This window comes from Sciurus carolinensis, chromosome 7, assembly GCF_902686445.1.
Source record: "Sciurus carolinensis chromosome 7, mSciCar1.2, whole genome shotgun sequence".
Classification (NCBI taxonomy): Eukaryota; Metazoa; Chordata; class Mammalia; order Rodentia; family Sciuridae; genus Sciurus; species Sciurus carolinensis.
The window spans coordinates 123184222-123208290 of record NC_062219.1 but is presented as its reverse complement, the minus strand read 5'-3'; the positions used below and the strand labels follow the sequence as shown (position 1 = coordinate 123208290).

Sequence of the window (24069 nt, the reverse complement as noted above, 5' to 3'; positions counted from 1 at the left end):
CTCTGTCCCCTGACCTGCCTGTGTCTCCACACCCTCTGGCCATGGGTCCTACCCTGGCCTCCTCCTGAGCCCTCCTGCCCTCTGGCAAGTCCTACCTGCACCTCTGACCTTTGTGCAGACCTTTCCCTGCAGGCCAGCCTCCCCCTCCACTCCCCACCTGTATTTTGAGTGAACCTGTGTCTCTTTCTGGGACCTAAACTACATGTTAGCCTGTTTCCATGTCCCCTTTCTCCATTCCTCAGGTCCCATGCCTTCTTTCCTCCTTTTCTGTTTTCCTCATATTGCAAATCCATGTTCTGACCCCTTTGCCCATGTTCATTTTGTGAGGGCAGCCAGGAGGGCAAAACTTTGTGGTGAAGATTCCTGAGCTCTTGATTCCAGGAAGAAATGTCATCTGTGGTATCTTCTTACACAGGGACACACAGTCTTCGTTATAACCTCAAAATGAGGTCCCAGGACCACTTTGTGAACTCAAGGTTCTTCGCTGAGGGTCATTTGGATGATCAGCTCTTCCTGCACTATGACAGTGAGAGAGGCAGGGCAGAGGCTCGGGCACTGTGGGCAGAAACAGTCCTGGGAGCTGAGACCTGGGACTCAGAGACCCAAGACTTGGCAGGGAGTGGGAAAAATCTCAGAATGACCCTGGCCGATATCAACACCCTGCAGGAGCAGAAAGGAGGTGAGTATGTGGGGGGGAAGTTGATGTGAGGCTTTCTACAGGAAGGCTAGGGGCAGAGAGCAGGGACTCTCTTTTCACTTCACTCTTCTGGGGAGGGGAAGCAATGGGGTCCATGCAGGTCAGCACAAGGGGCTTTGAGGAGAGACAGCCATGTTGGGGTCCTCTGTGGGCTGGAGATTCTACTTGGTGGGTGGGAAGCCAGGGGATGGAGAAGTGACTGGTGTTGGTGGGGACAGGGTCTCATTTCCTCCAGGAGTCTTGGGGCTGTGAGATGCAAGAGGACAACCGCACCAGGGGCTTTTGGGATTTCTACTATGATGAGGAGCCCTTCCTCTCCTTTCACCCTGAGATTCAGAGCTGGTCGGTACACAGTTCCTCGGCTCAGACTTTGGCTATGAAAGTCAAGAAGTACTGGAAATCAGATGACAGTCAAAGCAAGATTTTCTGGGCCCATGTGCAGGGAACAGTTTGTGGAAGACTACGAAGATATCTGAACTCCTGGATAACCTTCAATGAGACAATAGGTACCCCAGCCCCCATTTCCCTGGAGCCTGGAACCAGGGAAACTTCTCTGTACTATGGGACACATGAGTTCTCTGTGAGAGTAATATATTCTGATTTCTCTGTCTTGTTAACCCCCTACATACACACAGGAGGGTGTGGCTACATATGCACTGTCTGGGCCATAACCAGGAAGCACCCTGAGCCTCAGGCAACTGGGGTAGGCGGGAGTTGAGCTCCTCTCTGCCCATCTGCCTGCTAACCTGCTTATCACACAGAGCTCCCTTGTGGCCTCACAAACAAGGAGGTCCCATAACACCCCCTCCTCAACATCAACATGTGAACATGAGAATGAGGCCACAAACCCAAGGCCAATCCTCCTGCTGATCAGAAGACTGAGGCCCTATACTGAGAACAGATTTGCATCAGGTCTGGGGTCAATGATGTCTTTGACCAGAGACACAAGAGTAGAGAGAATGAGACCTGTTCCCTCTGCCTCCCAAAGGGGTATGAGACTTGATCACATGGCTGACTCATTCTGCTTTTTCTTTTCCAGTGTCCCCAATAGTGACTGTAACCTGTAGTGAGGCCTTGGAGGACACCATCAACGTGACTTGTGTGGCTTTTGGCTTCTATCCCCAGAATATCTCTCTGACCTGGCTTCAGAATGGGGAACCCCTGAGCCAGGAGACACAGCAGTCTGTGGGTGTCTTGCCATATGGAAATGGGACCTACCAGACCTGGGTGTCCACCAGGATTCCCCAAGGACAGGAGCTGAGTTTCAGCTGCCGTGCGAGACACACTGGGAAAGACAGCACTGTTACTGTGCCCTGTGGTGAACTGTGGCATCCCAGCAGGGCTTCCCAACCAGGTAGGTCAGTGACCAGGGTGCTGAGAGGGGAAAAGTCTAAGGCGCTGGAACCCAGACTGTAACTTGTTTTTTCAGGGGTGGCTCTACCACTTCACAGTCGAAACCGTGCCTTTCTGAGCACAGTTGCTATTGGTGCTGTCATTCTTGCTCTTCTTTGTGTCCTTTGGCGTAAGAAGAGGGAGACAACATCAGCTGCAAAGAGTTCAGGTGAGAAAAGTGGCAGTGGATGGAGATGGCGGAGTTGTTCTGAGTCGTAGAGTCCCTTGTGCCTCCCTCTGCACACAGAACAGTGGAGGTGACCAGCCTTCTGGAGCAGGGATAGAGCTTTCCATATTTGTGGAGGGATGGCAGCCAGGTCTCCAACTACTCACCTTAGTCCTGCCAAAAACCAGGCTGTGAACATCCTCCAAGGTCCAGCTGCACTGTCTTCTTGTCACAGGGTTAGAAATGAGCAGCAGTGTGACTGTGGCTCCTGCTCTGTCCCTGGCCCCATCTCTCTCTGTCTCAGGCTTTTGGGTCTTGACTGGGGGTCTGTGTTGGGAATGGTGGGCTAGACGATCACAGTGTCAAGCAGACACAGTGAAAGGATCTGTGATCAGTGTTCTTTAAAAATTCTAGAGGACTCCCACAAGTACTAATGCTTCTGTTTCGTTCCTGTCTGCCTCCCCTTTTATAGTCTCTCCACCTGTCATGAGCAAAACAATCAAATGACCCCCGAGGCCTGTGGTGCCAGCGCCCTGTCTGTACTGGCCCCGGAAGGCCCGTGTGCAGCAGGCCCAGAAGTCTCCAGCACACATAGTTTTCTTCTCTCTTTATCTCCAGTTGCTCCTCAGGGTTGTCTCCTGCACCTATCCACTGGGCCACTAGGGCCTATGCACTTTTCCTGTCCCATCACAGTTCTTCTCCATCAGGAGTGGCTTCACAGATGTTAGAGAATGAAAAAGCAGATGCCTTAGACCATCTAGGGAGAAATACTAGCCATTGGGGAGCAGCTGTGGTCCCCGTTTTTGTCCTACCTGGTGTTATAGTTTCCATGTAGAATATCCTCCAAAGCCTCATGAGTTGCAGACTTGGTCCCAGATATTTTTTCTATTGGAAGGTGGGGACGCTTTAGGAGGTGGGCCTAATTGGAAGAGGCATGCCTTTGAAGGGTGCATCTTGTCCCAGGCTCTTGGCTCTGTCTTTCTTTGCCTCCTGGTCACCATGAGGTGAGGAGTGTCACTCAGCCATATGCTCCCCACTACTATTTTCTGCTTCATCACAAGCCCACAGGAATGGGGCCAAATGACCCCGGGCTGAAACTGCTGAAACTTGAGCCAGTGTGAACATTCCCTTCTATGTGTTTTACCTCAGGTAATTTATCACAGAAGTGAAAGCTGATTATGATACTTGGGGTTTTCCTGTCCAGCCCCAGGGGCACAGTCCCCAAGGGCGGTGTGTGTTGGGGTGTTGGGTCTGTGCTCTGTGACCTCCCTTCACCCTTTCCCTCCCTGGACCATTCCCTCTTTTTAAGATGGTCAATCCCCTGTGCATTTTGAGTAAGGGATGGTCAAAATCATTCCTCTGTCATCTGTCAGGTTTCTTGAGGGGTCAGGAAAAGAGAAAACAGGAAGTTGGTGTTTTAGCAGGGAACCACTTGAAGCATGCACAGTTACTGGTTTGAAGGATCTTTCTGTTGTTTCTACCCTTTCTGTGTGGCCAGCAATTGGGGAGGTGGGTGGTTTCTCATCCCTGAACCTAGTTTCAGTGTTTGCTGTCCCCTTGGACTTGGGAAGACTGCCCTATAGCAGGAGCTATCCAGGTGACGCTCCTGCCAGGGCAGATGGTCAGTGCTCTCTCCTACTCTCACCTGCAGCCTCTGCTGTAGGGTGAATGCTAGTTCTGGTTCTCTGTGGAGAACAATAGTTGCCCGCAATTTCCCTGGACATTTGCCAGGAAAAGTGAAAATCAGGTGTTCATATTTCCAAATTTCTGCTCTAAATGTTCACACCCAATAAAAATGTTTCCATTTTCAGCTCACCTTTTTTTTTTTTTTTTCTTTTAGTAGTACTGGGGATTTACCCAGGGGTGCTCTACCACTGAGCTACACCCCCAGGGTTGTGGCCTGTATGAGTCCCTCTTAGGGTGGGATAAAGAAGGTGAGACAGTCTCAGGAAGCCTGAGTCCTTGGGGAGGAGCTGCTTTCCTGAGTCACACGGACCAGGCAGGCCTGAGGAGGGAAGAGTACAGACTGGGAACCTGAGCAAGTGCTGAGGTCCAGGGATTCTGCATTTGCTCTGAGTGGGCCGCTCTAGGTCAGGTAAGCAACAGAGCAGGTGGCAGACCCGTTTTTCCAGGCTGGGCCTGCTGGTGCCTTTGGGCTTTCCAGTTAGGAGCTGCTGGCTCAGGGCTGAGAGGAAGGGATGCTGAGCTGCAGCTGGAGCAGACCCTGCTGGGTAAGCACCTGCCTCTGCCACAGAGGAGGCCTGGATACTAAGGAGGTAAAGGCCTGTGTGTGAAACCTGTGCCTAGGATTGGCAGGAGCAGGAGCTGCCTTCTCTGGGAGACCCCACTCTGTCAGGAATGGCTGGGCTTGAGAGGAGCCCTCACTGGGCTTCACTCTGGGATCTTGTCCCTTACTCCTTTGGTTTCTCACTCCCTTGTGTGGTACATGGTGGAAACTGAGGCAGGTGATTCTACTAATGAATTTGCAAGAGGAGCCTGGTGAGGACTGGAAAAGTGGGGTTATTTTCTTCTCTCACAGAAATCTGAATGTGATTTTGGAGGGACTGAGAAGAGATTGGTTCTAAGGGATTAAAAGTCATTCTGCAACCAGTTGAACACTGCCTTCTCCCTTCTCCCAGGGCTCAGGAGCTCACAAGTCCTGGATCATCAGCAGATGGTGACAAGGAACCACAAAGGCACCAAGCAGCTGGGGTCAACCTTCCAGGGTGATGCTGTGGGGTCCATCCGCCCTGAAGATTTGGAGCCCTTATGTGATGAAGCAGAGCTGGAGGGTCACAACAGTAGATGAAACAGTGTTGCAACTTTGGGGTGTCCTGGTGCTGAGCAATAGGGGTCAGTCTGCTTGTGGAAAGAAGTAACTACCAGGTGCTTATGGACTGTGATGATGAGAGTAAGCGACCCAGAATGTGTGTGATTCAGATACCAACATCTGCCATCATAGCTGCAGCCTGAAGCAGGCAGAGTGGTGGGGAGACAGATCTTCCACCCTGCATCTTGGCCCTTCCTGGCTGCTGGTCTTAGGGTCTCCAGAGGCACCTGATCCAGACTTAGCAGGGGCGGGCACCCTCTGTCTGCAGCAAGAGTAGGTCAAGGCCTGCCTGGAAGGAAGAGCCTGGTGAGGAACCTTGGTTGAGTCCTGATTCCCCCTGCCTGCTTGTATCCCCTAGGGGAACAATAGCGAAGTTGGGTAGAAAATTAACTCAAATTTTTATTTATTTATCTTTTAATTTTGGTAGTACTGAGGATTGAACCCAAGACTAGCACGTGCATTTGGTTATCCCGAAGTGTTATTTGTTATACCGAATTTTTATTTTGCATAAATTTTAATCCACGGTAGTTTCCTCTAACTTAAAAAGTCAAATATTTATGTAAAAATTTTCATAAAAAGTAACGACCCTTTGTCTCTTCTTGATTTTTTTCCCTTCTTAGGTGCTACCACTTTCAATGTTTTAGCTGATTCTTTTCACTTTTACCTCATCTTTTTTTGTTATTGTTGGTACTGGAGATCAGACTCAGGGTTCATACATGCTAGGCAAGTGTTCTCCCACTGACCTGCATCCCCAGCCCTCCACTTTTACTCTGTAACTCCAAATACAAGGCCTTTGTTAAAGCTGTTGGCTTTTTCCTTTGCAGGCTCTGTTGCAGTGCCCCATGGCTGAGACAGAAGCCAATAGTAATTGTTTCTCTCAAACTCCTGCCCTTTCTCCATCTTCAATGTTTTCTTATATAAATTATGTTCAGCTCAGTCATTCCGTTTCTGTTTCCATGAGAATCACTCTCATATGTAAACTTCCATAGTTTCCACTTCTGGTCCACCACTTCATTCCTGGTATAACATTCCTTGGAGTTAATAATCACCTTTGTGTTTCTTTTGATTATTTTCTGTGATGCTCTTATTAATTTAACATTGGTAAAGTTGCTATTTACATGACTCAAAAAGTTCTGACTTTGTTAATTTTTATTTATTTGATTTGTTTATTATTTTATTTTAACTTTTTAACTTCTTGGGAATAAATATCCACGCTGGGCCTTTCTGACATACTTGCATGTGGGCTGGACTTCTGTATCTGGAACAGAACCACCATCCCAGCTACTTGGGAAGCTGGGGTAAGCGGATAACAATTTTGAAGACAGATTGGACAAGTAGTGCAATATTTTCTTGAAAACCAGGCAGGGTGGCGGGGCTGGGGATATAATCAGTGAGAGCATCCCTGGGCTCCATCCTCAGAAGTAAGCATGTGCACACTTATGCAACTATATTGGTAACTTTCTTATTTTAGCAAAAAAACTCCAAGTTAACCATTGAAATGATTTTGTGGGGGGTACTGGGTACGCGGGATCTAACTCAGGGATGTTTGACCCTGAGCTAAATCCATAGTCTTGTTGGTTTTGTTTTGAGACAGGGTCTCCTTAAGATGTTGAGGTTGGCTTTGACCTTGCAATCCTTCTGCCTTAGCATTCCAAGTCACTGGGATTATAGATATGCACCCCTGCACCCATCATTCAAATCTTATTTAAATATATAATAACATACTGATAAACTATAAGCACATGGTGTATAACAGATCTTTACTCTTTTCTCATCTTGCAAAATTGAAACTCTATGTCCTTTGAACAAAATCACCCCACCCCTTCTACTCCTGGTGACCAGCATTCTGTTTGCAGTTTCTAAGAGTATGATTGCTTTAGACATTTTCAAAGTGAAATCTATAAGCATATTTCCTCTGCTTCCATGAGGTCAGAAGTTCAGAGTACAAACTGCAGTCCCTGAATGTGAAAACTTAAATATACTGAGCATACCTGGATTCCAAGGTAGACAAGTGGTGGCACTCAGGAGCCAAAGGCCTTAAGGTGAATGTGGCTTCAGTAATGGACACCAGGCAAAGCAATAGTCAGAGTGTGACTGGTGCACTGTTGGCATTAGCTCACTCATTCTGATATTCCTAGCAGTGAAACAGATAGAAAGTCTACTCATTTCTTCATGTGGATAAGCTAAACATTTCTGGGAGAAATTAACACATATCCACCTTGAATCATAACAACATAAGACACAGTCCCTCCATCATGTGCCAGACTTGAGCCAGTTCACAGACCCAGACAGAACCCCTGGAATGAAGGAAGGTCAGCTTCCCTGAGGAAAGGATCCCAGTGCACTGCTGAAAATTTTAACAGTTCATCTTACTTCCAGCTTCCCTCCAAGGATCCTATGTGCTGTTATATGAGAAAATGTACATTGGGGAAAAGAAAATAATCAAATATTTTATTACTATTGAACACTGACTCTAAATTGACACTAAATCCCAGAGACCACAAATATCACTATGGCTCCCCAGTCAGAACAGGAACTTATGGAGGTCAGGAAATCAATAGAGTTTTTAGCTCAGGTTCCTTTCACACTGGACCAGAATGCTAACAAACCCAATCTGTGATTATTTCAGCAGTTCCAAAATGCATAATGGAACAAACCATCTGAGCAACAGGCAGGGTCTCCAGGTTGATTTATTTATGTTGAAGTGGGGGCTGTTGTGGTGGGGAGGCCAAGCAGAAGCTGCTAGAACAGCCTCTAGGTAGGCAAAAAAATACTGCACTCCTGGATGGACTGCAATGATTAGTGCCACCAACAAGGACATAAAAGATACTGGGGTGGTGATTGATACCCCAACCCCATTCAGCTCACCTGTTTGACCTGTGCTGAAGAGTGAGAGATCTAGAAATCACAGTGGATTGTTGTAAATTTAACCAGGGGCACCTCCAATTGCAACTGCTGTGTCAGATGAGGTTTTATTGTTTGAGCAAATTAATACTTCCTCTGGTACCTGATATACGCCTATTAACCCTGAAAACACCTTTTGTGGGGGCAGGGGTACTGTATATTCACACCCCAGGCTATTTACCAATGAGCTACATGCCCAGTCCTCTTTATTTTTTTATTTTGACACAAGGTCTTGCTAAGTTAATGGGGCTGCCCTCAAACCTCGTGAGTTGCTGGGATTACAGGTGTAGGCCACCATGCCTGACTCTCTATTGCTGTCCATAATGTCTCCAGAAGCAGTTTGTTTTCAGCTCTCAAGGACAGGAATACACATTCACTATCCTCTCTCTTTTCTTTATGGTGAAAAAAAAAATGTGTATTTAGAATTATCCAGCTGAATGCAGTTTAGATGATCCCCATTCCGTTGGCAACATCCAAAGCAACACAGTTAGGAGAAGTTGAGCATGGGCCTTCTCTCCACCAGGCTGGATCAGGGTATTGGCCTTGGCCACATCCATGTCACAGAGCTGCTTCAGAGCCTGTTTGATCTGGTGCTTTTTGGCCTTGATATCCACAATGAACATAAGTGTGTTGTGGTCTTCTAGTTTCCTCACAGCAGACTCAGTGGTCAGGGGAAGTTCATGGCATTGTGGTGAAGATTATTTCCCTGGAGGTACATTTTTTCCCCAGTACTGGGGATTGGGCCAAGGGCCAAGAACTTACTCACAAGTGTTCTACCTCTGAGCTCCATCCCTATCTCTGGGAATGCCTTTCTGAGGGTATCTGAGCTGCCTCCAGAGCAGCAATGAGGGGTCCACTGGAAGTGGGTTGTGGGTGGATCTTTCTTGGTGATAGGGATTAAACACAGGCCTCACACATGATAAGCCTGCACTCTACCATTGAGCTATCCCCAACCCTTGGATTTATTTGTTTGTTTTGTGTCTCTGGATGCTTTCAGCATTGCTTTCCTGGTCTACAACTTTAACTTTGGACTTGGGAAAAGAGGAGTTTTCTTCTTTACTTTCAGAGACACTTTGGTGTGAAGGGCACATTTGTTGTCTCAGATCTATGTCATTATTTGCTTCATAAAAAATCTTCTTTTCTTTCTTGAAATTGAGTTTTTTTGTATTGTTTAAGCTCACCTTGAACCTGTGATCCTCCTGCCTCTCAGCCTCCTGAGTTGGTGGGATTACAGGCACACACTATCTCACCTGTCCCCTAAGGGTTTTGATTGCTTTCCCTTTCAGAAGAAGTCATGATTTTCCATTTTATTGAGGACATTATGCTGATTGGACGTAGGGAGTGAGAAGTGTTAGGACACTTGCATGTTACAAAGGAAAAATATATTTGACAAAATTTAGGGTCTTCTACCTCAATAAAATGGATAACCAATGGTATGAGTAATGGCAAGATGTTCCTTCTACAGTGAGGGAGAAGTTATTCATTCTGGCCCCTCCTATAAACACCAAGGAGGCACAATGCCTACTGGGCCTCTGGATTTTGGAGGCAGGACATTCTTCATTTGGCACTGCTACTCTGGACCATTTACTAAGTGAATGAAAAGGTCCTGTTTTGAGTTGGACTCAGAACAATAGAAAACTCTCTACCAGATGCAGCGTGCTTTGCCAGTGGCAGGTGGGGATGCTGTCTGGATCCTCTTTCAGCCCTGCTATGTGAAGTGATGCACAGGCATTTTGAAGATTTTGAAGATTTTGAAGCAAAGCCCTGCTATCTCCACAGGTAACTACTTTCCGTTTGAAAAAATGATGTTGGCCTTCCACTGAGTCTTAACAGCCTCTGCACTTACGCCAATAGGAATGTGGATGACCTAATAAGCCATTTGCAGAAAGGGAATCCAAGGTTCTAGCCACAAAGGTTTAAACAAATCTTGTGTTGCTCAATCCCACACAAGGCAGCTGTCTCATGCTACAGAACAAGAGTCATGTACAAAATCAGGGCAGTTGCTCTAGGTGGCAACATTCTGAAGAACCCACCACTCACTCAAAGATCCAGAGAGTTCCCACAACCTACTCCATTCCCCTCTACCCAAACCCTTCTACCATTATAGGCCCTCCGGAATCTCACCTTTGTAAGGCTAAAGAAGCATCAGAGTGCTGGGCACTGTCATTACCTGGGGCAGAAAAACGACAAGTTAGAGTCAAAATCCAGAAGATATGTGAGTAATGGAGAAATTATGGGGTGGGTGAACTCCCTCTTCTTCTCGAATCTACACTACTCCAAGGGCCTCAGGGACAACATCCTCTGAACAGTTACTTGCAGCCTAAGCATAGCTCCCTTCTTTTCTACCTATGAGAGGAAAACAACTTCTGTGTGGCCAGGGAGGAGGCAGGGCTATGCCCTAGGCCTGGATCCCAGGGAAGTTTCCTGAACTGTGACTGCAAATCCTAGGAAGGAACAAGAGGCTTGAGGAAAGGAGATGAGCAGGCACTTAACCAACCACCCTCCTGGAGGTCCATTCCCAGCAGGGACCTAACTCTTTGCCCTCTGACTGGTGGGAATCAGCTTCCCATCATGACAATCATCATGGTGATCATTTTGTCCTGAATATCCTTGTGCTTTACAATAGAGTAAGTGTCAGCAAGTATGTGTGGATGGTGCTTCCCACTGATGAGGCAGAACTCACTTCTACCAGGACCCTGGAATAAGAATGCTCAGACCCCCTCCCACTTTCCTACCTGTACACTTCCTCCACATCCCAACAGCCACCCCAGCTCCAAAGAAACCCAAGCCAGTGATGAGTCCCATGATGGAGATGGTGGACTGAGGAGGTGGTTCTGAGAATGGAAAGGATCAAAGAGAAAGGGTAGGGAATGGAGGTGAGGGGCCCTGACCACAAACTCTCAGCTCTAACCCTACCAAGGGGATCCAGAATGTCTCCTGATTTCCTAGAAAAAGGCTCTATTCCCCTCTTTACCCCATACTGCACATGGCCTGTGTGTCTCTACTCTTCTTTAGAAGGCACCACCACAGCTGCCCACTTCTGGAAGGTTCCATCCTCTGCAGGCCTGGTCTCCACAAGCTCCATGTCCTGTTTCTGGTCCTCCCCAACCCTCTGCCAGGTCAGGGTGATCTCAACAGGGTAGAAACCCAGGGCCCAACACCTCAGAGTGACTCCTCGGGACTCAAGTGGTGGCTCACATATGTCTTAGGCAGTTCTGAGGGAAAGAGTTGGAAAATTGAGACACTTTGCATTTTTCCTGAAACACCAAAGCAGCATCCATGGGAAATAACCAAGAACAAATAGGACAAATGGGTGAGTGCATTATCCAAGCATAGACCTGGACACTGGCATCTGGGATAGTTTATTCCTTAGAAGATTCTAGAGTCAGGGTGAGCCAGTCCATGTAGGAGGCTCCAGATCCTTGAGGAGGAGAAAGTGATTTTTGGACTTAACTGGTGGAGGCTGAGAGACTCAATATCTGGAATCAGATCTACAAAGACATTGGGTGTAGGGCAGAGAATAAGGTCTGGAAGAGATTATGATTCACAGTCTGCTGCCAGCCTCAAGGGAAATGCTAAGCAGAAAAGGTGATACATGCATGTAATCCCAGGTTCTCAAGAGGATGAGGCAGCAAGATGTGAAGTTCTATTCCAGCTGGGCATTTTAGCAAGAATGACTCAAAATTTTAAAAACAAACAAAGGGGAGTGGGTGGAAGTGGGGTGGAAAGGAGGGTGTGCCTGGGATGTGGCTCAGTGGTAAAAGGCTTGGCTAGCATGCATGAAGCCCTGGGTTCAATCCACAGAAGGGGTCGGGTAGGGAGCGCCCATTAGTTCTTCTCCCCTTTCATCCTGAGACAGACCCTTAACTGTCCTGAGAAAAATCAAGGCCCTTAGGCAATTCTCTCTCTAATGTTAGATATGAAAATTCGATTGGCACTTCCCCTCCAGTTACCAGAGAGCAGCAATGTTCTAGCCAGGATCCCATTTTCCTCTGCTCCTCCTTGATAAACTCCAGTGGCAGGAGGGCAGATGGGGAGATTCCCCTTAGGTCCCCCGTGCCTGCAAACTGCAGCATCTCCTTCCCCTTCTCCAGGTGTCTATGGAGACACTCCACACACAGGCCCTGCAGGTAGGCCCTGTACAACTCGGTGTCCCATTTGTGCCAGGTGATCTGTCCACAGTGGTCCAGGAGCACAAGTCCTCACTGAGGGCAAGGTAAACCCTGCCATCATAAGCTTCCTGATGGTAACCATGGTGGAGGTGCCCATCTGGCCCCACTTCACAGTCGGCGGTCCACTGGAGTGTGTGAGATTCTGGTCCCGCCCTGGCGGTCAGCCACGGCCACCTAACCCACCCCAACTCTCACCAATCCAAGGGGATGTGGGTCTAAACTAAATAGGAGACTGGGTGACAGTCTCTGTGAACTCATTGTGCGTCCTGTAGCCTCCAGATGTATCTAGGACATGGGAACCCAAGACGACTTGGGCCCGTCAAGTGACATCCAGGGGCCTTGACCTCCACACAGATCTGTGGTCACTCAGCACCCAGGCTCTGGCTGTAGTATCTGAGCAGGTTGTGCAGGCTTCCTAGCTCACAATCACACATCTTTTTGCAGTATATTGTATAATGGTGCTCTTTCATTAATAGTTATTTCTCTAAACTCTTACTTTCTCTGCCTTATGAATTCTATTTTAACGTAGGTATGGGTCAACATAAGAAAACATCTGGTACAATAAATAGGGTTCAGTTGCTTGCTGAGGATTTGGAGAAGGGAGCACTGCTGTATTTAGGCTGGACTCACAAACTCAAGGCTATCGAATGAAGATATTTGCAAAACACAAAAACCTGGAGTCACAGATAGATCTGGAAAAGTAAAATTTAGGAGTTTTCTGACTCTAATTTCAATTCTGTTGAGACACATGAATGAAGGGGCCCAAATCATTTCTCCAGATTAGATTCCTGACCTTTCAAGGCTGAGCATTTTGTGTCACCCACTACAGCTGATCAGGGAAATAAACTGGTCCCTCTGGGAAACTACCTGTGCTTGCAGGCACAGCTTCTCCAGGTTTAAAGGGAAAACCCATCTCTCCCCCTTCCATTCTCAGGCCAGACACTGTCTGTCATCATATTCACTAGAGGTGATTTTTCTTCTAGAAAACTCCAGAGGCACAATTAGGGAGTAGGAATACAGGACACGGAGAAGGAATCCAAAAAGAGGGACTGAGGCCAGCCTGGTAGTCTCCCTGATTTCCTCAGAGAGCTCATAGAACTCAGGAAGACAATGTGACAAAGAGGGCATGGCACCCCAAGAAAGGAGTCAGAGCAAAGTCCAGATCCTGCTCTCAGAGACTGTTTCAAGCATGGTGTCTGTGGTGGAGATGCCCAGCATGGGGATTCCCCATCTCCCTGGAGTTTCCCTCCTTCCTGTTCCAGAGAGTCAGGTTCTTCTTCTGGACACTCAGGATGTGGCTATAGTTCTTGTTCCCATTGCATGTCAGGTTCCTGAAGAAGCCAATCAGCATGCTGTTCCTTGCTATTAAAGTCCCAAGAGATCGTCAGGAACTGGAGTCTACCCAGATCCCCAGGATAAGGGTCAGATGGCCCCAAATCCTGCTCCAGCTGTTCCCATGGATCCTGGCCCTGACTGAGACATGGGCAGGTGATTGAGGGGAGGAGAGGGAAATAGCCTCTGCTTGAGAGCAGCAAGGGGACCAACAGGTGGGGAGGAAGGACCCAGGCAAGGTGCATCTCAGTGGCCACCAGCCCAGATCCTACCTCAAGTCGGTACACCCTGGGCTTACCCCTGCCTTCCACTCCTTCTTTCCCAACTATCTTGTCCTTTCAGTCCCTTTAACCCTGTTTAGTCTAATGAGCCCTGCACCCTCTTCTCTCTGGGAGCCATCAACCTGGACCTCTCTTTCAGAACACCACCGACCCTCAGTCCCCACCCCCTTTCCTCACTCACTCTTCTTGGGTCCTAGCAGCACTGATTCCACCACCTCAGCCTGCCCTGGTGCTCCCCTTTTTCTAGCCCCTCTCCTAAGTCCTGCCCTTTCACTTCCTACAGCCCCTGTTCCATTGTCTTGTATACAGACCAGCTGTGCCAGAGCAGAGGGGTGATTTGCATTCTGAGTAGGTTGGCAACAGATTTCCTCTACTCAGAAAAATGAGTACCCTTAAATTCAGAAAATATTTTCCATCATTCTACTGTGGGTAACTGAAACTTCAGAATACAAACCCATGGCGAAGAGGAGACTAATGTACAAAGAAGCACAACTTCTGACTGACAGTGCAATTTCTGATGCAATGTTTTTACCAGAGCCGTAAAAACCTCAATCACCTCAAACTTGCAAGTGTATACTTCATTCAAAATCCCCTTGAGTGGAAAAAAATAACAGAATGAATCAAACAACATTACCCTATGTAAATTTATGATTACACAAATGGTATGCCTTTACGCCATGTACAAACAGAGAAACATCATGTATCCCATTTGTTTACAATAAAAAAAAAAGAAAAAAAGAAAAAAAAAATCCCCTTGAGTGGTGTTCACATACAGCACTGTCTTATGAGTTACTCACACTACCTGGTGTGTATATTTTACTGAAACATTTAGTAGTGTTATTTATTTATTTATTTTTGGTACCAGGGATTGAACCCAGAAGTGCTTAACCACCAAGCCACATCCCCAGTCCTTAGTTTACATTTTATTAGAGACAGGGTCTTTCTGAGTTGCTTAGTTCCTTACTAAATTGCTGAGATTGGTTTTGAAATCCCGAATCCTCAGGCCTCACTCAGCCTCCGAGTCACTGGGATTACAGGGGTGCACCACCACGCCCAACTTGGTAGTGTTATTTTTAAAACTGATTAGCCTAAGTAGGTAACCGGTTTTTAGGCAGCTCCACTAAATGTACTATATTCCAATGGCAAATATTACTCTGCTGGGCTGCTCAGATCTGGTAAAATATACAAAATAATTACTTAATCTGAGAAGTCCACTGCTTTAAATTCTTTATTTCTCCTTCTTTTCCTCGATTCCTTCAGCCCTTCTCTCAGTGTCTCTCATCCCTCACTCAGGCTCTGGTCTCCTCAGTCCTCACTCACTTCTGAATTACGACACTCGCACGGTCCCCTCACCTGCCCCCATGACGGTTGTCCTCAGTCAGGTTTGTTGTTCCTTCACTTAAAGTGTACCAATGGCTCTATCTCACTTTGAAAAGCTCTACAATATAAGGTCCCTAAGTGCAAAGACTTCGTCACAGTTGTATCCCCAGTAATGAAGGCCTTACCTAGTATGTGGTGGCACTGCATTCATTTTTTGTTGAACAGATGAATGAAATATGACTGCATTAAAATGAAATTGTATCACAAGAAAATCTTAAAAAGAAAACTACAAAAATTAAGAAAGATTTTATTTTATGCACATAGTGTGCACAAGAGTTCATAAAATCATTCCAGGGGAGAAAATGCTTATCTCTGCTTATCTGCTCCACGGTGGAGCCTGAATTAATTTTCTGTTCCTACGTTAAAAGTTACCACTAACTTAGTTGCTTAAAACAACACCCATTTATTTGGTTCCAGTTCCTCATTCCCAAACCCAGGCATGGTGGTTACAGTTTCTCTTCTCAGAAATCTGTGGTGTCATCTGAGGTCAGGCTCTTCCTCTGTACTGACCGTGGAACTTGTGGGCAGAATTCTGTTTCTGGAGGTGGTAGAATTGAGGTTTCTTACCCTTGCTGGCTCTCCAGGGATCGGAGGGACGTGTGTTCCCAACACACAGCAGCAGTCATTCTTTGCCTCATACCCTTCCATTTTCAAAGTCTATAGTGGAGGAAATGTCTCATGTTGAATCCCCCTCACACTATGGATCTCTCTGCCTAGGAAGAAAGACCCTGGTCCCTTTAAGAGCTCCCCTGGTCAGGAAAATCCAACCCATGATAATCCCCTGTGTTAAGGTAACTAGTTTGAGATTATAATGTCATCTACAAAATCACTTCATCTCAGCACCTACCTGAGCATTTGATTGAATAATATGAGGAAGGTGGAGAGCCAGGGTGGAGATTGGAGAGGACAGCATAGAATCAGCCCAGACCAGCCTGGGTCTTCATTTGTGTGTAATTGTCACAGTTGTATAATGAATGTCGATTAAATAGATTGTTGAAGATGATAACAAAAGACATTCTACTTAGCCATGAACATGCTTTTTAATGTTAAAACCAAAATGCATGTTGAATATTTTACGACTAATTTAGAGCGAATGAAAAAGTGCAGTAATTCATCTCTCTTTGGAGGCAGTATTAGTTATCTACTGGTTCATAGCTACCCAAACTGTGGCAGCTGGAAACATCTCACATTCGTCATCTCCCACAACCTGTGATGGTCAGGAATCCAGGAGAGGTTTCGCTGAGTGTTTCTGGCTCAGGACCTGTCACAGGCCTGTTGTCAGCCAGGACTGCATCCTCTGGGGGCCTCTGCGTCCTCTGCGTCCTCTGGCTGCTGGAGGTTTCCAGGGAATGTGGCGTCCTCATGAGGTGTTTGGAAGGGGCCTCAGCTCCTGCCGACTGGTCCCAGGGGCCTCTGTTCCTAGTTTCATGCGACTTTCCACAGCTGCTCAGGACACAGTGACTGGTTTCCCAAGAGCCAGGGAGTAGAGAGAATCAAGGTGGAAGCTGCAGTGCTTGATGTCCTACACCCAGAGCCACAGCCCACTATTCAGCCTCAGTCCATCAGGTAGAGGTGAGATGGCAGGTCCAGGTCACACTCTAGAGGAGGGAATGAGCTGCATCTCTGCAAGGGAAGAGCTTCAAAGAGTTTGCACACATGCATTTTTGCATGATGGCACATGCTTGTAATTCCAGCTACTGGAGAGGCTAAGGCAGGAGAATCATATAGATGAGGCCAAAGTTAGCAATACCATGACTCAAAAAGAAAAGGGCAGGACGGGGAGTTTGTGCTGGTGATGTAGCTCAGTGGTCATTTGCCTTGGGATTCAATCACCAGTACTCAAAACAACAATAAAAACTACAACTACAACAAAAAAGAATTTTCATAGATCTTAAAACAAAATTAAATTAAATATTGTTTCAGGATAATATAAGTCAAATGATGATTTACCTTTAATACTTAAATTTCTATTCTGGAAAGTCATTCTTAAAAGGTTGAGACAGAGAAAGGAGTTATAACACTATTTCTGAGTCTTTCTCACAAACAACTTTCATAAGAAATTTCCCTTCAATTAGTTGCAACTGTGTTGAGAACATATAGGAAGTCTATCTAGCAGATTCAAGACTCCAGTTCAGGCCCAATAATATCTTTGAAATGACAATGATATTTGTTTATCCTGGGAAACTTAAAATTAACTTTGGTAAGAATGCAAAATGGTCAATTTTTTATTCATTTTCTTTTCTTCTTTTTTCCTTTTTTTGGGCAATGCTGGGGAAACAACTCAGGGTGGGAGTCACCCATGCTAGGCAAGCACTCTACCACTGACCTACGTGCCCAGACCTTCTATTTTCTTACTTAAAAATCATCTTCCAAAAGCATTTTTTCTCCCGATGTGGTGTCACACGCCTGTAATCTCAGCACCTCAGGAGGGTGAGGTAAGGGCATCACAAGTTCAAGGCCAACCTCTGCAATGTGACTAGGGGCTTAAGCAACTTAGTAAGACCCTGTCTCTCAAAAGAAAAAAAAAATTAAAAATGAGTGGGGATGTAGCTGAGTGGTAAAGCATCCCTGGGTTTACTCCTCAGTACCTAAACAAAAACAAAACAAATGAAGAAAGAAAGAGAAGAAAGGTTGTGAATCAGATTGATTTTTAGTTAGAAAAATGTGAATCTCATACTTTAGTCTATACACCTAGCTTAGCAAAGTGACCACTATTTGGTGTGATTCAGTAGACAGAAATGACTAACTACATTCTAGGAATAGGTATTTTCAAAAACAGGCTATTCAGTTTTTCTCCTACACTAAGGATACCATCTTTCACTGTGGTTTTGAATGGAAGTGATAGAGGTGATTTAGGTTTCAATATGAGTCTTAAAAAGCACTGTTATTATTTGCATCTGAAGTTTGTAAAAGTAACACTACTGTGTTTTCTCTTCATTTTTGATATATTATCACTGGTTTCTTTATAGTTTTTTTTTCTGTTTCTTTAAAAAATTCCAATGTTTTTCCAGGTTTTAAAAGTTTAATTCAGTTGTATGCAGGGTAAAATGTAAGTATCACATTAAATCCTTTGCATAGAGAATTGCCTTGCATGGCTGATTAAACCTTGGTACCAGAAAATCTACAGAGATACATAATTGTGGTCAGTGCTATTTTCTAGCACCCTGGGTCTTTCTCTTACATTGACCCATAACCATTGACTGCTGCTTTGTTCCAGTGTGAGTAGTTCTTGATAAGGATCCTCCCAAGATCCTTTGAGATTTTATTTCTCTTTAATTTGAAAAATGCCAAATAAAGAATGCCCAAAAGCTGCAGTTTTAAAAGAATAAGTTTACAGATTTGTGATCAAGCACATGTCCAGGCTCCAGCACTGGCATAAGAAAGAGAACCTATGAAGTCCCTTCCCCTACCCACTCTATCCTCCAAATTGAGTTTTGTATTGACCATTCTTTTATGTTTCTCTGAAGATTTTGACCATAAAGCACTGTCCCCATCCAAATATTAGTTCATTGTTTGTCTGTAAACGTCTTATACAGTAGGCTCATATTGCATGTGTTGTTATGTGACTCATTTAAAATGTAGGAGCAGGCTGGGGATATGGCTCAGTTGGTAGAGTGCCTGCCTCGCATGCACAAGGCCCTGGGTTCAATTCCCAGCACCAAAAAAAAAAAAAAAAAAAGTAGGAGCATTATCCCTGTTGTATGAGTCTCCCTCAACTTCCTCTTCTTTCTCTTCTTCTCCTTTCCAATCCCTTCCTTTTCCTTCTCTTTTCCTTCTTCTTCTTTTGTAGTGAGGAGTTGACTTGGGGTACTTAACCCCTGAGCCTCATTCTCAGTCCTTTTTCATTTATATTTTGAGATAGGGTCTCATTAACTTCCACAGTCTGACCTCCATTTTTCAATCTGGCCTCAGACTACTGAACTGCTGGGATTACAGGTGTGCACCACCAGCTGTCCTTCCTTCATTTTTACTGCTGAAGTTTTACATTTGATGGATATACACAGTGTGCCACTTACCTGTTGACATACATTTTGTTTGATTCCACTCTCCCATAAGCATCAGTGTACATGTCTCCTGGACACACATGTGAGATCACCCCAGGCATATGATCACGAGTAGGATTCTTCCATCCTATGGCATATTTTCTTCACTACAGTATATAATGCTGATTTCCAAAGTGCTTCTACTAATTTTAACTAAGCAGGAATGTGTGAAAGTTCATGTTGCTGAAGTTCTGAAAAGAAAACCTAGAAGATGGGGACCAGGAGTCTGGAGCCACTGTCTTGGCTGCAGAACCACCCAGGCCTTTTATGTCCATCAGCAACTTCCTCTCCTTCCTTTATTCCAATTCTCTGGCCTCATAGTGTCAGCACATAGGTCCAGATCCTGCTTCCTTCTAATAAGCCACAGAACTGGGATCTTCAAAAAGGAAAAGGAAAACAGGAATGAAGGGAGTTATGGACAAAAGGAAAGACAGAAAGGAGGAAAAGGAAAAGGAAAGAAAAAAGACAAAAAAATTAAAAATAAAAGAAAATAAGAGAAAAAGAATTGGAAAGAGCAAGAATAACAGGCATTATCACAATGCAAGAAAGTAGGGAGATGGAGAAGACACCTGTAGGAAGATAGAAATCAAGAGAGTTAGCAAAATAAGACACATCCATGAAGTCACAGAAATAACACCAGAGGTCAGAGGTAGGAGAAGTTGGAGAAAGAGAAGTATTTCATAAACTGGATTAAGCAATAAGTAGATAGTTATAATAATAATAGCACACAAATGGAAATTGTTAGCCAACTCCTCCAAAGCAGAGCTGGAAGATGAGTTTGAACTCACCAACATTTTATTAGGGGAAACACCTGTCCAAGAATATGAGAAGTGAGTCAGAAATTCCTGGGAAAACCTTCAGATAGAGGTATAATCAAACCCTGGGAAATTGACAGAGGTAAATGAGTCTATAGGATAGGTCCTAAACCATAGGCAACCTAAGGAGAGTGCAACCAGAACATAGAAACATCCTGTCTATGATAGCCACCAGAGGAGTCCTATGTCTCCCAGGAAGAGGTCTGTCTCAGTGTCCCTGCTGTGATCAGTTGTGTTAGTCACCTTTCTGTTACTGTAACAGGTACCTGTGATAATCAACTTTAAAAGCAGAAAGGTTTACTTTGGTTCACAATTTTGGAAGTTTTTTTGCCATGTTGTTTTGGGCCTGTGGCAGCACAGTTCATCATAGCAGGTGTACACCTCGTGGAGGCAAATAGAGGAAGCGGCATGTTTCCTCTATCCTCTTTAACACCATGTCCCTAGTGACCAGAAGACCTCCTTCTAGGCCCCACCTCTTCAGGTTTCCACCACTTTCCCATTATGCCAATCTGAGGGCTATGCCTTTAATACATGGGCCCCTCTGGGACATTCCAGATCCAAGCTATACCAGCAGTCATTGACTTCAACAGCCCCTGGTAAGTAGGTCCTCTGCACTGATGCTGCCCTGGGTCTCAACACAAGAGCAGGGCTCTTGGCTGACTTTCTAGGTGTGTGATCCAAACCTTCCTGAGGTGTCTTGAATCTTGGAAATCAAACCCTGACAGGTAAGGTTGGTACAAGTGTTAGTTCCCTGTTGAAATGGGCCAGAAGAATCAGGGGGTATCAGTGTGGATCATTGGGATTCACATTGTATGACAGCAGCCCTCTCTCCTCCTGGAGATCAGGGTCCATTACCACTGGCAGAAGAGGAGTTGAGGGTGTCTCTACCCCACTGCTGCTCTGTGAGATCATACTGATTGTTTTAGTCAGTTTTTTCACTGCTGTGACTAAAAGACCTAATTAGAACAATTGAAGGAGGAAAAGTTGATTTTGGAGCTCATAGTTTCAGAGGTCTCAGTTCATATAAGGCTGGCTGCATTCCCCAGGACTCAAGGTAAATCAGAACGTCATAGCAGAAGGGTGTGTGGAGGAAATGGCTCAGGGCATTGCAATCAGGAACCAAAGGGAGAGACTCCCCTTGCCAAATACAAAATATAGACCCCCAAAGTCTTGCCACCAATGACCCACCTCCTCTAGCCATGCTCTAACACCTTCAGTTACCACCCAGTTAATCCCTATTAGGGGATTAATTCACTGATTGGATTAAGGCTCTCATAACCCAATCGCTTTACCTCTGGAACTTCTTGCACTGTCTCACACACAAATTTTGGGGGGAACATCTCACATGCAAACATAACACTGTTCAAACCTCCCCTGTGTCAATAGCAATGTGTAGTTTGTTGGTACTCTTGTGTACCTTGGTAGTAATGTTCCCGTTCAGGAAATCGGGAGCTCCTATCCTGCAGAGCCCAGAGTGGCAGACATGGGAAGTGCAAGTTCCCCAGTGGGTGAATCTAAGTGATGATGAATGGAGTCATTTGGTTTCTCGACCTGCATGTTCTTTCCTTTGAGAGCACAGCACCACAGAGAGGTCTCTGATTTAACAAATACACTGCATGGAAAGAAGTCACCTTGCCCTTCAGAGGGTTTCCTCAAAGCTAGTGCTCAGGTGTGCTTTAGAAGGCCCATCCAGCACCTTCGTGATGCAGACTGTGACATGACCTGTGGGTCCCTTTGTCATGGCCTGTACCACACCTGCTTCACTGTGAGTGGTGTCATGGTCAGCTAATGAACTAAGAGTAAATTGGATCCTGAAGATCTGCCTAATGACAGCCCTTGATAGTTGTACATGCTGGCTGAGAGTCTGACACATGAAGTTGATGTCTATTCCTAGGAGGATGAACCTCAATATCTTCCAGGACAGAAATGCCTCAGTATAATCAAATGTTGCTTAGTATTTACCTGATCACCTAAAGAAATAGTGGTATCATGGGGATCACTTGATCCCTCAAGCAGAGTAGTTGGATGTTAAGAGGTGGCAGCAGCTATTTTAGCTTTAGTAAGAGGAATCGATGTTTCTGGGCTCATGTAGGATGCATCTCTGCCTCTGTGGTTCCTCCATTCATGGGCCTGTCATTTGAGTCCTGGGTGGCCAGTAATGATCACTAAAATGTTAGTCAGCTTTCTGTTATTGTTCCAAAATACCTAAAACAATCAACCTAAAAAGAGGAAAGGTTTAATTGGCAATTAAACCTAATGCTTAGGGATGGTTTCCACTTCAATTCGCTATCCCACATGCCAGTCATTCCTAGATACACCCTCAGTGGCACACCAAGAAGTCTTTTAATCTTAGATATCTCTTAAATCAAGTTGGCAATTCCAATTAACCATTACAGTCTCCCAGGGCTAAGGTCAAGATGTCAGCAGGTCTGTGTGTTCCTTACTGGAGGCTGTGGTGAGGAATCTGCTTCCAGGCTCATTCAGGGTGTTTTGAAAATTAAGTGCCTATCTCCTTGATGACTGTTATGTAGGAACCACTTTTAGCTCCTAGAACCCATGCTCAGGTCCTCATATGTGCCCCCTTCAGCACAGTCCCTCCTTCTTCCAATGGAACCTCTGACCTCCCCTCTGCTGCATCTCCTCTATCTGCCTCTCCTGTAGCATCTCTATGACTCCAGTCAGAGGAGGGTCTCAGCTTAGAAATTTTCATGTGATATGATTGGGCCACACACAGAGTCCAGGACAATCTCTCCATTTTCAGATCTTCTCCTTAGTCACTCAGTAACGTCCCTTCTGCTATGTGATGCAATCAATTCACTCTTCCTAGGATTAGGTCCTGGGTATCTTTGGGGACCATTCTTCAGTACCCACATCTTCTTCTGAGGAACAAGGAGACAGCACTTCTGAGAGGGTGATGGACAGAGAGGAGTCAAGAGTGCAGAGATGGGGAAGTTGCCTGGGGTCCCTGGGAGTGCCTATGATGAGGGGAGTTGGGGGCTCCCATCTTATGACTGGCTAGGCAAATTGGGAATGAGGGAGCAGAAAGGTCTGAGAACCTCAGTGAGGAGGAAGGACCTCACCCCAGCTGCTGGCACAGGGGTACGTGGTCCCCAGGGAAACCCCACAGTAGGGGACTTTGGAGGGCCGTGTCCTCCAGGAGACCAGGTGTCCGTTAGAGCTGGGGGGTGAGAAACATTTTGAGAGGACTTTGGAGATTCATTGTTCCAGACCCGAAAATTCTAGGGGGTCCATGGAAAGATTCCAGGTTTTGGAGAGAGGGCACCCAGGCTTGTGCTTCAAATTGAGTTGGGGAAGGAGAGTTGGGTTGGACTTTTTCATGAAAATTTTATTTCATCAGTTTTGAATTTTCATAGTGCATATTTTATCCTACTAGGGTAATAATCAATCACAGAAAATGTTTTTAAAGGCACAAAAACAGAAAGATGTAAAATCACCTTTTGTCAGCACTGGGAGGATTATGGTTAACCTTTTGAGAGGCAGATGCTCACAGACAAGAGAGAAGGGGCCCTGACGCTGTACTGTGCGGTCACGCTGAGTTCATTTCCTGTGCAAGTGTGTGTATGCAGGGCTGACGTAACTAAAGTTGTATTTAATGAATCATTTTGAATCTCACGTTTGAAAACTTTATTATCAATAAGCAACTCTATGATATTCCAAATTCATTTTAAACACTGTTTTACCAACCAAATATTCATTACAATGAAAGAAAAGACATAATCACTCCTGATTGGTTTTCTTTTTCTCTCCTTTTCCAGCTGTGATTAAACCAAGGGCCCTGGTGAATGCTAGCAGTTCCTTTTTGTATCTTTTTATATCATTGTAAATAATGTCTGATTGATAACCTTATAACTAAAGATATCTCTATACTTTGGATTTTGTTTTAAAATCATAGGTTTCTTGAATAGGAATGATGAAGTGAGAGGGTGTGGACTTTTTCAAAGGCTCCTCATACATGTTATCAAATTATTTCTCAAAGCTCTACACCCACACATATTCATCCACTCATCTACCCATCCATTCCTTCAACCCTTATTTA

At 45.4% G+C, this 24069-nt stretch overlaps 1 protein-coding gene across 4 annotated transcripts in view; it reads left to right on the top strand.

The window, feature by feature from the left end:
• Positions 1-5675, top strand: part of LOC124988859 (MHC class I polypeptide-related sequence B-like) — a 79447-nt gene extending 73772 nt beyond the window's left edge. For all 4 annotated transcript variants that reach the window (XM_047558659.1, XM_047558658.1, XM_047558657.1 and 1 more), the window contains 5 exons: positions 416-679; positions 916-1203; positions 1737-2051; positions 2127-2258; positions 4895-5675. In XM_047558659.1, the coding sequence (XP_047414615.1) occupies positions 445-679; positions 916-1203; positions 1737-2051; positions 2127-2258; positions 4895-5064 (1140 nt within the window). In that variant the 5' untranslated portion in view covers positions 416-444 and the 3' untranslated portion in view covers positions 5065-5675. The remainder of the gene's footprint in view (positions 1-415; positions 680-915; positions 1204-1736; positions 2052-2126; positions 2259-4894) is intronic.
• The last annotated feature ends 18394 nt before the right edge of the window (positions 5676-24069 follow it).